Below are 14,622 nucleotides of genomic sequence, written 5' to 3'. Positions count from 1 at the left end.
TGTTCCAAGATGGATGCAGTCCTCTTTCATTTTCTTCAAGCTCTTCAAGTTTCCTGCATGAAATTCTACAAACCCAGCCAATCTGAAAATAGCTAATTTATGTTTTGGGGTTTTTTTCAAGGTTGCGATTTTACTCCTGTCACTCTACTAAGAATATTAACCATCTCTCTGCCACTGATCTTTATAATGAACACAGATAAAAAATAAATCAAAAGTTTCTGGCTTTCTTGAACTGTCTGTAAATAGATTTCCCTCTGTTAAACAGTAGCTCAACACTGTTTTCTTTGTTTTACTACTAATATAGCTGTGCAATATTTTCTTACCCCTTGACGTTTCTTGGCAGGTCTGTCTCATCTTGTACCTTTGCTTTTCTAATTCTGTCCTTTGTTATTCAATGCATGTTCTACACTTGCCTTCTCTAGACCCCCTCCTTTCTCCTTTCTGTGTATTTTCTTGTGTGTCAGTGAAGAGCTCTTTCTTTAGCTGAGTCTTTACTTCAGCTTCTAGTTAAGTTCTGTGCTAGTATGTATTGTATGTATGGTTAATACTGTTTCTTTAAGTAACTGCCAGCTCCCATTAACTCCTTTTACCTTACACTTATTCCCCCATGACCCACTCCAGGAATATAGCTATCAATATTCTGTTTTTGTGGAAACTTTTCTTCCTAGTCCATTGTGTCTGCTTTGATGATCTTTCTTCCTTCTGTAAAGTTCTGACATTGGGTCATTTCATGATCACCTTCACCCAACTTATGTTCTGTCTTTGCAGTTGATCCTTCTGTATTGGTCAGGATGTAGGTGAACAAGCCTTCCTGCTGCTTTCTGCAGATTCTTGTGCTGTGTCTTAGCTTTCACCTTGGTTTTTTTCTGTACTTTTGGGTTGAATCAGATTTCTTCCAAATGCTGTCTTATATTCTGCTTTGATTAGGTTGGGAGATTTATTGAAAAATCTTCATCCATGTTCAATTTTTCACCTGTTAGTTTATGCATTTTTGTTAAAACTTAATTGAAATGCTGAAAAACAAAAAAGTGCATTTGTTTTTGCTAGTCCAGTGCTCTAAAAATCTATGGTTTTTGTCTTACACATTTTAGCTCTCCTTTAAGTATATTCCTAACTAGAATTAAAATCTGGAAGCTGGATTGAGTATATTGTACCTGTGTGAGATTGTTATTCAGTGGTTTTGTTTTCATTAGAGGCGTCTTTCAAAAGATTTTTGCTATTCTTTGCATATGTTAACTGCAAATATAGACTATCTAGAGCAGGCTCCACACAGTTCCAGAAACCAAGAAATATTGAGGGATGTGCTACTGCTCTTCTGGCTGGACAGGAATGTTTGTAACTTAAATGAGTTTATGAAAAAATGTTGACTTGTTAAATGAGAAAAATCAGGAATCCCATTTTAATTGTATTGATTTGCCTTTTCAGAGACTTCTTGTAAGGTAGAAACAAAAAACTTTGTATTGGTTTCCATATATACAGGCCTCTATGTTAAGATTATTGATTTCTGTCATATGCTTCCCTCATTTTCCCCTTTCCAGCTGACCCATAGTTTCCTGGTGTATTCTTAGCTCTTAGCACTATTTGATAACTACAAGGACTTTGTCATGTCATTAAAATCCTGTGGGAGCTAATGGACAGATGCCCAGTTCAGGGAAACCAATACCTGGCAACCCAGAAGTACCTGGCTCATGTTTCACCATACTTCTGCTTTGGCTGTCTTGGCTATCTTGGCTTTGCCATGGGGGCATGAGGGAACCGTGGCTGCCATGGGCCAAGGTGCAGAGTGTTGCCCTTGTGGGAGACCTCTGTGCTCAGCCTGATCTGCTGTCGGCAAGCCCTCCAAAGTCAGCCCTTGTGTCGTGCCTCCTGACATTGCACTCTTGAAGTGAATTTGGTCCATGCTGTTCACTACCAGGCTCAACAAAGCCAAATATTTTCCCATCGGTCTGAGGTGGCTGCTGAAGTTTGGTTTTGTTCTCCTTTGTCTCCATTTCTACTGTCCTTTAACCTTCCACTTTCCTTTTTCCTCTGTGTTGTGCCGTGTGCTCCCTCTTTCTCCTGTTTGTTATGTGCCTGTTTCCCCATTTCTCTCATCCCGATCTCTCCTTCTCCCCTGTAAAGCCCAATAGTCTTCCCTTTCACTCTTCCCTTTGCAGAACCAAGCCACTTGCTTTGTTCTTTTCTTTTTTCTTCACCAGCCCCTTTGTGAAGGTCCTTACCTGGGTCCCTGCAAGTGGCCTGCATGCCTCTGCATTTCAGAGAGTGGCTATAAAAGGGTTGCCAGCTCAGCCTGGTGATGAGTTAGAAAACACAGATAGTGAAAGAAGATCTCTGTCTCCATTCCTGTTTCTTGTGATATGCTGTAAGGGAGAAAAGACCTGAACAGAAAAAGGTGCTGAAGGAGGAGAGAATTTCCATGGTGGGGGGCTGAATGGCAAAGCAGACACGTGTGGGGGAATGCTGCTGTGCAGGAGGAAGAACTAACTATGCCTGTGTAGGCTCAGATCTGGTGTGATGTTTGGCCATTGCACATGTCATTAGTACTTTACAAAGTTTAGCACAGATTTGTTATTCATCTTCACCTGTCATGTCACTGTTTAATTTGCTGATCCTCAATAAGCAAGTTCATCTTTAGGATATCTTCAGAAGCTTTTTCTATTCATATCTCCTGGCCAGATGATTCTTTGTTATTACACCGGTTTTGTTAATTTTTTTACTTTAGCCTTTATTTTATTTTTTTCTGCTCAACCTTTAAAAAATTATTTCATTTTATTTTTCAGACACCTCTTATTGATCCTCACATCCCACATCATCCTACTAAAACCATTACACAGGTAATAGAACACAGATGTGCTGTAGAGCCAGGCCATTAGACAAATGGAAATAACTATTTCCAACAGTGATATGAATCAGCTGAAGTGATGCTTTTTGTTAGATGTGATAAGTATGTGAAACTTAAAATCCCAAATATATACTACATTGCTCTGCAAAAGTAAGCCTCTGTGCAAGAGGATTTACAGTTCAGGGAAAAGAGCATTTGTGTTTTATTTTGAAGAAGGCAGTACAGAGATTTCAGAAAGTTTCAAATCTGTGTGTCTTGGTCTTTTTCTTTCTCCATGATCACCAAGGTTCCTTCAGAAAAGATCCTCAGAGCTGGAAAGATTTTGCGGAATACAATTTTGTCCCGAGCTCCTCACATGATAAGAGACCGTAAATACCATCTGAAGACTTACAGGTGTGTGAGCTGATTGTATAGAGGCCTCTGAATTTTTATGCCTGCCGTTCTCTGATTCGTCATTTATGCCTCACCATACTTGCAGGTCTCAAAAGGTCTGAAATTATTCTGTGATGCTATTTGAGTTGGATGTTATGCAGTCTTTAATGGGCCTGGTAAATCCTTTCTGAAGTAATTTGACTGGAAATTGAGTCCGTGATTGTGAACAGAGCATTCACATACAAAAACTCATCCAAACTTAATAGCATAGTTAGCTGGAATATTCTGTGTAATATCAAGTTAAAATGTAGATTCTGTTCTCTTTGTATATGAGTAAGAGATAACAGAAAAGTTCATTAATATATTATGTTCCTGTAGTGATTGCTACACTATGGAGTTCTGAAAATTCACCTTGTGAGAAACATTCCTGATACAGATTTGCTGCTCCATTTAATTTTTTTTTAGTGTATTGCCAGGCTCTCTTATCTTCCTGCTGGTGGCAGCATAGTCTTGCTGAAGTGGGATAACAATGGCACTTGTAGAATAGAAATCTGCCTGCAAGGTGTCAGGATCTGTCTACTATTGGCTTAAGAAGCAATCAATTTGTTGTAATGTCTAATGTTTAAATCAAATATCTAGTGCATTATTCAAAGTGTATTTAAGTAAAAATTATTTTTAAATCTCTGTCTTTTTCTAAATAGTAAAGCAATATGTTGCTGATCTTCATTTGAAATAAATGCATTGATTTTCCATATTTCAGCCCAAAATGTATTTAATATACAAAGGTATTTGGAGCTTGTGAGTTGATTCAAGAATATGTCACAATATAACATTGCTGATTGATCTAGAAGAACAAAAGAGCATATATGATAAATGAAGAGCAGTGCTGGTCCCAACAGCTGCACCATTTTCTCTTACACGTAACTGGGAAAACTCTTACTGTTTGTCTGAGCTCGGGAGTGTTATGATAAAGAATTTTACTAAGTGACCATTTGGCTTTTTGCTTTTTTACCCCTCTTTGGGTGTTCTCCAGAACTTGAGGCCTGCTATTGTCTGTCTCTGGGTCAGTCAGGAGGTGCAAGGTACCCAAGACCGAGCATGAGAGAGCCTCAGGAACACTCGACCAAAACCAATGTCTCCAAATACAGTGTGACAGAAGTTTGGTTACAGATGCAGGAACACCCTCATAGCACTCACTCTTCCTGTAGAGGCTGTATTGGCATAACTTCTACAGTATTAAATTATTGTTTACATGCAGGATTCTGAAAAGCATGAAGCTTTTGGTATCCCATGGCATACAGAGGTTTCTTTTGAAAACTGGATGGGAGGTCGTTGCACTGGTGCTATAGGTTTTGTATCAGATGTCACAGGCTCAATTTGATCCTCTGAACTCTGCATTTCCCAGAACACTTGTTTTGCTAAGGTGATCCTCTCAAAGCTGAACACCTTCACTGGTATTTCAAGCATGTACATGTAGACAGTGACATGGCGTTTTCTGTAGGGAAATTTGACTAAGTTTATACAGAGTTCAAGATACCACTTTCTTTGGCAGTTACTGTGTGCAGTCTCTCTCTTGGCTAGCTTCCTTTTCATTCCTGTCTGTTTATCTGTCCTTCAGGCAATGCTGTGTGGGGACAGAACTAGTTGACTGGATGATGCAGCAAAGTCCTTGTGTCCATTTACGAACCCAGGCTGTTGGCATGTGGCAAGTACTACTGGAAGAAGGTGTTCTTAACCATGGTAAGATAATCAGTATCTTGACTAAAATATGGGCAGTGTGTGACATCAATTCCTCTATAGTTCTTTTCCATGAAAAAGAAAGGGATTATGAGCCCAAAAGAAGTGCCACAGAGCAGCCTGTTCATTCTTAAGTGCAAGTGCAACACACAGGCAGTATTATTTGAATCTCAGTATTATTTGAATCTTGCTACCAGTATGCTTTTTTAACTTACGAACATATTGGATCATAAATGAACAATTTATAATGATAACTCTTAGGAGTACACTGGCTTGTGTTTATATTGTAAGAGGAGCTGGATAGCACTCAGGCCAAAACCAAGGGATGTATTACCTTACATAAAACTAACCTTCATCAAAGATTTGCAGTATTTAGAACTGAATGTGAATATTTCTGTTTGCTCAGATCCATCATTCTGGAATGACTTCCATTGGTTTTGGAGGGGTTCCCAAATTCAGCACACCAGACATTCCAGTGCAGAGATCTGGGATTTTATGTTAGCTTTCCGATTGCATTTCACATTGACTTTCAGTTTCCATTTGGCAGGATTTAGTTGGTAACAGGATATTACAGCCCTCAAAAGGGTAGGTTTCTAAAGCAATACTCATATTTGAAGCTTTGCACGTACATTTTTATTAAATTCAGAATTCTCTATTACAGTAAACTCCCATTTATCGTCTGTTGTGCTTCCCATATCCCAGGGAGAAATTTCCATACTGGAAAGACAGATCATTTCCACTGCTCCCTTACCCTAAGGGCTGTAGCTTTAATTCCTGCCATATATTCCCCTGAACTCTCAGGGCAAGCTATTGCAAGCTGCATCAGAGTATCCAACTCAACACGTCACTCTGACTTGCTTGGAAGACCGAGTGTTTGTCCTTTGCAGTATCATAATGTTACTTTTGAGGTCTTCTCTTGGTAGTCCTTCCATTAAGTTACTCCACCAGGACACAGGTCAATGAACTTGCCCCTGTGATTGTACCTTGATGATACACATTTCTGCTACATTACAAGGAATTTAGTTGCTTTTGCTACCTTTTGTCAGCCTGTCTAAACATGTAGAGAAAAGTGTTCATGCTAGAGAATACCTCTTAGAGATTTGTAATGTAACCATTTTCCCCAGTGTGATTTGTTTGATTAAATGAAATTGTTTGAAACAATAAGAAAATTTGATGTGTTATGTTGTTTTCAGTGGACCAAGAACACCACTTTCAAGACAAGTACTTATTTTATCGATTTTTGGATGATGAACGTGAAGATGCCCCTTTGCCAACTGAGGAAGAGAAAAAGGAGTGTGATGAGGAGCTACAGGATACCATGCTGCTTCTCTCTCAGATTGGGCCAGATGCTCATATGAGGATGATTCTCAGGAAACCGTAAGCAGAATAATGAGCTAGTATTATGGGTCTTCCTTATGACATGGAAACAAGAGAAACATACATTTATTATCAGGTGCCCTTTGGGCAGTTATTTCACTTCAGTGGCAGTTTGTCCAACCTCTGAAGTTTTTACATTCTCATTATGTGATTTCCAGTCCTCATTAATGCTTTCAAGTTGAACTGTGTATTGAGAATACCCATCAAAGTTCATGAATGCCATCATACTCACCTGCAAGAAAATGCTGCGTTACGAGTTTTTTTTTCATTACTGAATCTTCCCTAAAGTAAGTTGCTAGTAATAGCAGGATCCTGCTCTGTTACAACTTTGTGTTTAGAAGTGTCATTCAATTAGCTACGCTGCTTTCGGTTATTTTGACTGGAGTGGTAGCATGGCAGCACAGCAGGTACTTTCAGTTGTCAGTGGCAGCCATTAATTGGATTCAGCCTTGGTAGAACTTCACTGAATCAAGATAAGCTGGACTTGGCCTGTTGTAGTTTGTTAGCAAAGTGTGAAATGTGGCTGCGGGTTTCTTTCTCAGTTCCTATTGTTATAGAATCAATACTTGGGGGAGAAAAAAAAGCTTTCTGTACCTAGGCCACAGAGGATGTCTGCCTAACCTGATAGCTACCAGATGACATCCTCTCCTCGGCTGGCTAACCATCCTTTCAGCAATACACCCTGGTCACACTGAAAACTGCTAAAGGCCTTTTTTACAGCCAGCCTTAGAGTGACTTCAAAGCAACCAGTATAAACTCTGTTTGACCCTCCATTGAAGGCAAGCATTAAGCAGGTAGTGTTTAGTGGCCACTGCAGACATATTTTACTGCTAGTTAAGTGCACTGAGAATAAGGAATTACTTTATCTCTCTCTCTCACTGAAGATTTACTTGTAAGGGTCCATCCAAGACGGGCAAGTACACAGGGCTGGATCCTGCTACTTTGAGGCCATTGGCAAAGTTTGTCTTTACTATGGGATAGGTGTGGACCCTGCCTGTGTGAGAGAGTGAGAGTGTGAGAACATTTTTCGTAGTAAAAGATTTTTGAATCACCTAACACAAGTTCTTGATCCTGTTCTGTTTCCATCTGTATCCTTTCCCTTCTCCATTCTTGTCCCTGTGTTATGTTTAGATCATAAGCTCATTTCGACAGCACTTCCCCAAAAGCTTACTAAAAGCACTGAATTTCAAAATGTGCCATCAGACACCTGTGCTTATAAAAACAGGCAACACTGCCATGCAGCAATAGTTTTGAAGTATACATTCTCTTTCTTCTGCTTATTAGAGATCTAGTCAACACAACCAAAGGAGCATTTGCTCTCTGTCACAAAAAATACATGGACAAGGCAGACTGAGAGCGTGGTGTTTCCATATACCCTTAGGGTGTCGTGGAATTGAGGTCTTGTTTCCTTGCAGACGTGTCCTGTGCCTTTTCCATTGAGGAGCAAAACCCCTGAGCAGACACCAGTCGTTAGGAGACTGAGCAATGCTATGTGGGCTGTGACCCTGCTTCTCTGCACTCTCTCCTTTGCCTCAGGCCAACTGAGCAGGTCATTCCTTGGAGAATTTCCCCTTAGGTTATCGTGCATTTTGGCTGCCTACTACATTTGCTTTCTGTCTTGGCTTTCAGAACAGCAAGTGTAAGTTTACTCTGGCAGGATAAATGTTGATTATCATCTGGACTGCTTACAGAGAGCTGAAAGGCTGGAGAGATGGTGTGGGAAGTACTGCTCTTCTCTGTGTCATCACCTGCAGAGCATCACCTGAAAGAATACTAATAGGAGATTTTTCATGGAATATAGTGAGGAGAAAGAGTTTTTCTCAAGACTGATATTCATCTGGCATCTTTCCTTATCTCTGAAAGTGCTTATTTTTGTAGCTCTTTGCTCATTGAAGTAAGCTTGTACTGCCAGGGACCATATTAACTAGTTCTAGTATTCAGTTTACATACATAATGATTTTGTTAGTTGAAAATCCTCCCTGGGCTGAGCTGCAGCAAAGCTGTTAAAATCTCCATGAATCCGCAGAGCCCTGCTAGTTTTGACTAGACACTGTTACAGCTGCCAAAAGTTCAAAGGAATTGTCAAGGCTTCAGAGATGCTGACTCTAGCTGACCTGAGCAGGACCCACAATTTTCAAACCAACACAGCTGCATTTTATAACAGTAACCATTTCCAGAGAGGTTGCAGAACTCAGATAATTACCCTGAAAGAAATAAGACAATATTCTTTGATGAGAAGATTACTTTGAGAATTTGATTGTATAATGAAGCTGTTGCTTTGAAAGGTACTTTCTATTGTTCAAAATCTGAAAATCTCTAACAAAAAGTGTCACTTGTTTTGACAGCCAACTTAAAAAATTCTCTGTTTATTACATTAACTGCAGCATTTTAACTGTCAAACTGTGAAAGAATGTTCTATAGTTTAAAAAACAGAATAGAGCTCAGGGAAATTTTTGGCAGGCTCTTGTTGCTATTGTGTTTTTTTTTTTTCCTTTGGAAAAACATATACTGAATGTGAAAATAGCTTTTTGTGAAGTAGCAAACACAGCTCTCTGCTCCTTATAATGGCTGGAGCACAGGTGCAGACCTTGCACAAGTCCCTGGAAAAATTACTGTAGAATTAACACAGCTCCTCCTTAAGTGTTTCCACCCTTCAGTATGAAAATATGTCCTGATAGTAAACCCTAATTGAATAGGATGCTGTAATACAAAGCTCAACACAATAATAACAGGAGTGTTTAAAGGAAGAGTTATATTCATCAGACAACAGTATTTAGCTCAGATGGTGTTATGGATTACATTCTTTTTTAATGCCCTAGCTAAAGTAAGTTAGCAGTGCTACTGAAATAATAAATCTGTGTTACATATTCTTGGTGACTTCACTTAGCACATTTTTTCTCAGTAGAGAGCATTTGACACTTAATCACAATGTTTGAGGTCTCTGATCTTTTCCCTTTTTCTTATTATCTGAGAATTTTCTGGTTAGATGTATAATAAAAATAATCAATTATATTGCTTGGACATACTTGGCTTATCAATTGCAAAGTACTATGTTATTGTCAACATCCAAGTCACAGAGAAGCTCAGTATGTCTGACCTTGGTAAATTCTCCAAACACTGAACAGTTTTTATTGATCACTTAATATCACCTGAGTTCTGTCCATTAATGTGTACCCTCGTTCCCTACCTATTCCATTTATTATCCGCTCTATAACCAGCTATTGCTGTTAGAATGTGTCCCCTGCAGAAACTAGGTCTTTACACAGCAGGATCCTACAAATCAACATCAGTGGGTCACCACACAGGTTTTAAAGACACAGTGATGCCTAATATCTCTCCACGTGACATCTGCAGGAGCAGAAGTAAAGACTAGGTACAGATATCCACTACAGATTGTCAGTCCTTCCAATGTGCTAACATAGGAAGCAAATGGACATGCTGAAAGAAGAGTGTATCCTATCTGATGTAGTAAGACATCATCCTTTTATGTTTTGATTTAATGTAGAAATTTGATAATTTGTTACACTGTGTTTTCCAAGACATGCTGGTTTTGCAGGCATGTAATAAAATTAAAGTTGCCACTTCCCTATTATTTGTTAAAATCCTTACCTTTTGTTTTCTTGCTAGTACTGGCTTAGTTTTATGCTGTACTTAATTAAGCTGCCCTGCATAAATCACCAGGAGTGTCAGCCTTGTAATTTCAAGCCAGATTTAGATATAATAGAGTATTTTGAGTCACTAGAGGGCATAGCAGTACCAAACTAATTTCTGTTTTTCCCTTAACAGTTTATGCAATTCTGTATGAGAAAAGAGTAATTTCATCCAGAATGGTTTTTTTTCTAAATTTGTCTTTAATCTGGTTAAACAATAAATGCATGTCCTTGGTAGGTGAAGAACAGAAGAAAAGTAAAGCTTGCTTAGCAGACATATCAGTTGTCCTTATGCTTTCTGTGACTTCTTCAGTCCTTCTTTCATCTAAAAGAAGTCTCCATCAAGCTACTTTTGTAAAAAGATGCAATATAACTCCAGAGTGACACAGCTGGGTACTCCCTGTGCCTCACACATGATGTAGACAGACTGTTGAATCAGGAGGTGACTAGGCAGAAAACCTGTAGAGCACAGTATTTCCTCATACAGGTTTCCTAATCCTCTAGTCCCTTGTAATACTGGTATTTTAAGAGGAAAACTGTCAGAAAGGTACATTGTAATTTTTCTTTTAGGGCTGTCCAAAGATTCAACTGTGCTGTTAATTCCTTTGACACCACACATTGCAGACAGCAGGGTTTAGAACTGTGCTTGTTGTAAAGGTGGAGCGTGTAAACCTCATTTGGAACTCCTGCTCCCAGACTGGACTCCTGTATCCCATTGCCTCACATCTTAAATTTATCCTCTCGCTCTCCAAATTTATGTCTTTGTTGCTCTTTTCTTCTGTTCCTGGCCCATTGAATTAAATACTTGTAATCTGCTTTTCACAAATCTAAACCATATTGTTTGGAAGGACTTAGTCCTGTAAAAGTAGCTTCGAATAATGCTTTAAAGGAATTTTTTTTCCTGTGTGTTTCCATATGTCACTCCAAAGTGCTGTCTGAAATTATATGACAGGAGAATTTGTCCTTTTAGAAAATAATGTTGTATTAGATACTGTAACTGAAGAGAATCTTGTGAGTGGGAAAAAGATTGGGGGTTACTCAAAAGCTCCTACAACTCCTCCTGTGTGCTGTTCATTAGATCCTCCAAAGCATCTCTGACACACTGCAGTCCCTACAGTATTTGTAGCAATCAGAAAATTCTTTAGCAATCAGAAAATTTTGTGTAGGTTACAGAAATGCAATTATGTCAGCCACAGTCCCGGCCTCCTTGCTCCTTGTGCTGGAGAAGAGTTATTCCTTCATCAGTGCATGCTTTTTGGTAATGGGAATTTCTTGCAATTTTCAGAGAGAGAAGCTGAAACTACTGAGTGGTTCTTATTTACCTTTGTGGCTAAACAGCAGCACTCAGCATTAACTGTAGAGCAGTTGTTTGCTGTCCTCCAAGATGCACTGCTGCATCTCCAATTTGTTCAGCAGAAATTCACACACTCCTTTACAAACCACTACTACTGCCTGTTTGCTACAACTAATTAGTGCTGTGTGTGAAAAATAGTACATGCCCCACACTCAGGAGTCCTTTTGAAAGGAACAAATCTTTATGTACCATTTCTGATTTGTGGGACCATTCTATACATATACAGAACACTTGATTTAATAAGAAAAGCTGCCTAATCAGGATCTCTCTAAGGTGGTTGCCATGGCTGCTGCTCCGTGTCATTCAGGTAGCATTCACAGAGCTTCCATCCTTTGTGTGTTTCAGTCCTCCAGCCAGAAACATCATTCAGTGCCTGTTTAGTGAGGATGTACCCTTCACTACACAGTACCACAGCATTTTGTGTTGTTCTGTCCTTCTCTGAAGTATTTATTTTGGGCATTTGTTGCATTTAGCTATCCCTTTTATCTTCTCTCTATAGCCCTGGCCAGAGAACTGTAGATGACTTAGAATTTATATATGAAGAACTTCTCCACATTAAGGCCTTATCTCATCTTTCTACTACAGTAAGTAATTTTTAAAATTTTAGCTCATCACCAAAGGGAGGCTCAATTTTTACTTCTGGTGCTTTATTAAAGCTGGAGAGCCTGTAACCATTTTTGTTTATATTCTCCATGCAAAGAATTTATTCCATCTGTGAGAATCATCCCAGCACTGTGCAGGTGTAGGATGTCTGTTAGATATCAGATAAAATTCTCTTCAAGTATTTCTGCACAGCCCCTGTCTCCCTCACTTGGCACAGGTGCCTCTGCCTGGGTCCTTATCTATGTGTAAGTGAAGGTACTGGTACTACTGAATTTTGCAGAATTGATTTCTGTAAGGAATCTTGGCTTGAACCAGTTAGGAGGAGGAATTACACTGTGCAGTGCTTGCTGGTTGGAGTTTGGTCATTGAGTGAAAGAAAGCTCATCAGACACTTTCGCCCTGAAGTGGTCAAGAACAGTGCAGAGAACCCAGAATAAATTGAATGGACAGGAAAATGCATCTGTTTAAAGTCTCACCATCATTGATACACTGTAGACAACTGAAACAAGCTAAATAGGACTTTACTTGGTAGCAATAAGATGTGGATGCTTTCAGGAAAAGGAAACCAGTCAGAAAGCAGATCCATATTTGACAATACCTTCTTTGGAATCTCTTGTTACTTTCAGTCATTCCCAGTTAACTTGGACAGATGCAGCTAATTATGAAGCTGCATTACAGAAAGATAATACTCCATGCAAATATATAAAAACCTGAACAGTATTTTTCAAAAAAAAAATAGGCATTTAGAGTTGGTATCTGAATTGCATGGGTGTTAAGGAAACCTCCCAGTTTGACTATTTGTGAGACTCTGGCAGTCACAGCCCTCTGCTATGTGCAGAACAGTGTTAATGGGGTTGTATTTCCTGTCCTTATGAAAGTGTCATTGCCTTTGAGCAGAAGTTATAAAGGAGTTTGGTGAGCCAAGTGTTATAGAAGTCCCAGGCCTGTGAGTGTGTTCACAGGTCAGTATACTTAAAAAACACCAGAGACTGTCAGTGCTAGGACTGGAGCCCCTTCACAGTGGGCAGCTCCAGTGACCTGGCAGGTCCTGCTGGATTCCTGCACATCCTACACTCTCACAGCCAGACCAGGTTTCCTTACTGCTTCCACCCCGAGTTTCCCATAGCAGAGCCTTTTATGTCTTGGTCCATAAAGCAATTTATTCACAGTGTAGTAACACAGAAACAGCTCGAGCTGGTGCCTCCGAGGAGGGAGCCCCCATGAAGGAACTGCTGGGCTTTTATCCCCTCGCAGTCCCCGCACGCGCAAGTCTCACTCTTCCCGTGTCCTCTGCTCCTGCTGTGTCTCCTAGTGTCCATGCACCTGGCTGGTGCCACTTGTGCCATTTGCTATGAAAAGGGTTGGCAGTTCATGGCCTCTTGACTCTCTGGGCTCCCACACAGAGCTCAATCTGCAGACTAACTGCAGCTTGCAAACCAAGGTACCTGCAGAGCTACCTGCAGCAGATGTATTCTTCAACATGGGAACAGCCATCCAAAATCCTTAAAAACCCCTGGAATGTAGAGAAAAAAGTATTTAAAGAAAGACTACTGTAAGACCCAGAAATGGCCCTTTAAAAGTTAAACAAAAGAACTACCCAAGATAGCTATTGAGAGGAAGTGGAGAAAATTCTCGGTACTACAGACATAACCCAGAACAAAAAAAAATTGAAACACAAAATATTTTCAGCTCAGAAGAAAAACAGACTTGAGGTCAGAATCCACAGCAAGTAGTATATGGAACAAGTATGGCAAATGATACAAACTGCAAAGAATACTCGGCATTTTGAAGTACAGATGATTCCATGGTTTTAGTAAGAGTCTGGAAATGCCAGCTTATTATGTGCATCATGAACTAAAGCAGAAGACAGAAACCATAACTAGCTTGGAGGAAATCTTCAGAGGAACAACAGACAGCATTGCTTCTATGAACCAGAAGATTAATGGTCAATCGACTTGAAAGGAAATGGAATGTTTAATTTATTTTAAGTAAGGCATAATTCCTAAAATAGTAAGTTTTCTAGATATGCCACAAGCAGCATATAGTAAAATGGATAAAACTCAAGTTGCATGGTAGTGAACTAATCGCTGCTAGAGAAGCCTGTGAAGTTAATCTAGGAATGAAAAACAATTATATAATACAGTGTTAAAAACAAATCAAACTTTGGGCTTCATCAAGCTAATTCATTCACTGCAAAGGCCAATGACTGAATGAACTGAGAAGACATCTGAGGACATAAATGGATAGGAATGCTCTCTGCTATGTGCAGAACAGTGTTAATGGGGTTGTATTTCCTGTCCTTATGAAAGTGTCATTGCCTTTGAGCAGAAGTTATAAAGGAGTTTGGTGAGCCAAGTGTTATAGAAGTCCCAGGCCTGTGAGTGTGTTCACAGGTCAGTATACTTTAAAAAACCTGTGCAAACACCTCTATTTATCTTTCTTCTTCTCCAGGCTGCAAACAGGGAGTGATTTCCCCAGGCTGCCTGGAAAGAGTTTTAGGAGAGGTGGCTGATGGGGTATGTTTGTACTTGGTGCCTGAACACCCAGGTTGGGTGGGTGCCTTTAAGTACATCAGTACCCAAATTTTTCCACCCATTTTAGGAGATGGGTGGAAGCCATCAGATTCTCATCTGGACTATGTCCAGAATTTAAGAGTTCCTTCCCAAGTCTTTCTTCGTGGCCTAAAT

General features: G+C 39.7%; 1 protein-coding gene across 1 annotated transcript in view; it reads left to right on the top strand.

Moving 5' to 3' along the window:
* RAPGEF4 (Rap guanine nucleotide exchange factor 4) overlaps nt 1–14,622 on the top strand; it is a 156,704-nt gene that overhangs the window by 93,546 nt on the left and 48,536 nt on the right. Inside the window, exons 7-11 of the mRNA XM_069020648.1 lie at nt 2,781–2,834; nt 3,129–3,235; nt 4,833–4,954; nt 6,145–6,328; nt 11,832–11,916. Coding sequence (XP_068876749.1) covers nt 2,781–2,834; nt 3,129–3,235; nt 4,833–4,954; nt 6,145–6,328; nt 11,832–11,916 — 552 coding nt within the window. The remainder of the gene's footprint in view (nt 1–2,780; nt 2,835–3,128; nt 3,236–4,832; nt 4,955–6,144; nt 6,329–11,831; nt 11,917–14,622) is intronic.

Source organism: Aphelocoma coerulescens, chromosome 7 (genome assembly GCF_041296385.1).
Source record: "Aphelocoma coerulescens isolate FSJ_1873_10779 chromosome 7, UR_Acoe_1.0, whole genome shotgun sequence".
NCBI lineage: Eukaryota > Metazoa > Chordata > Aves > Passeriformes > Corvidae > Aphelocoma > Aphelocoma coerulescens.
Note: the sequence above shows the minus strand (reverse complement) of the source record. Positions and strands in the feature narration are given on the sequence as shown.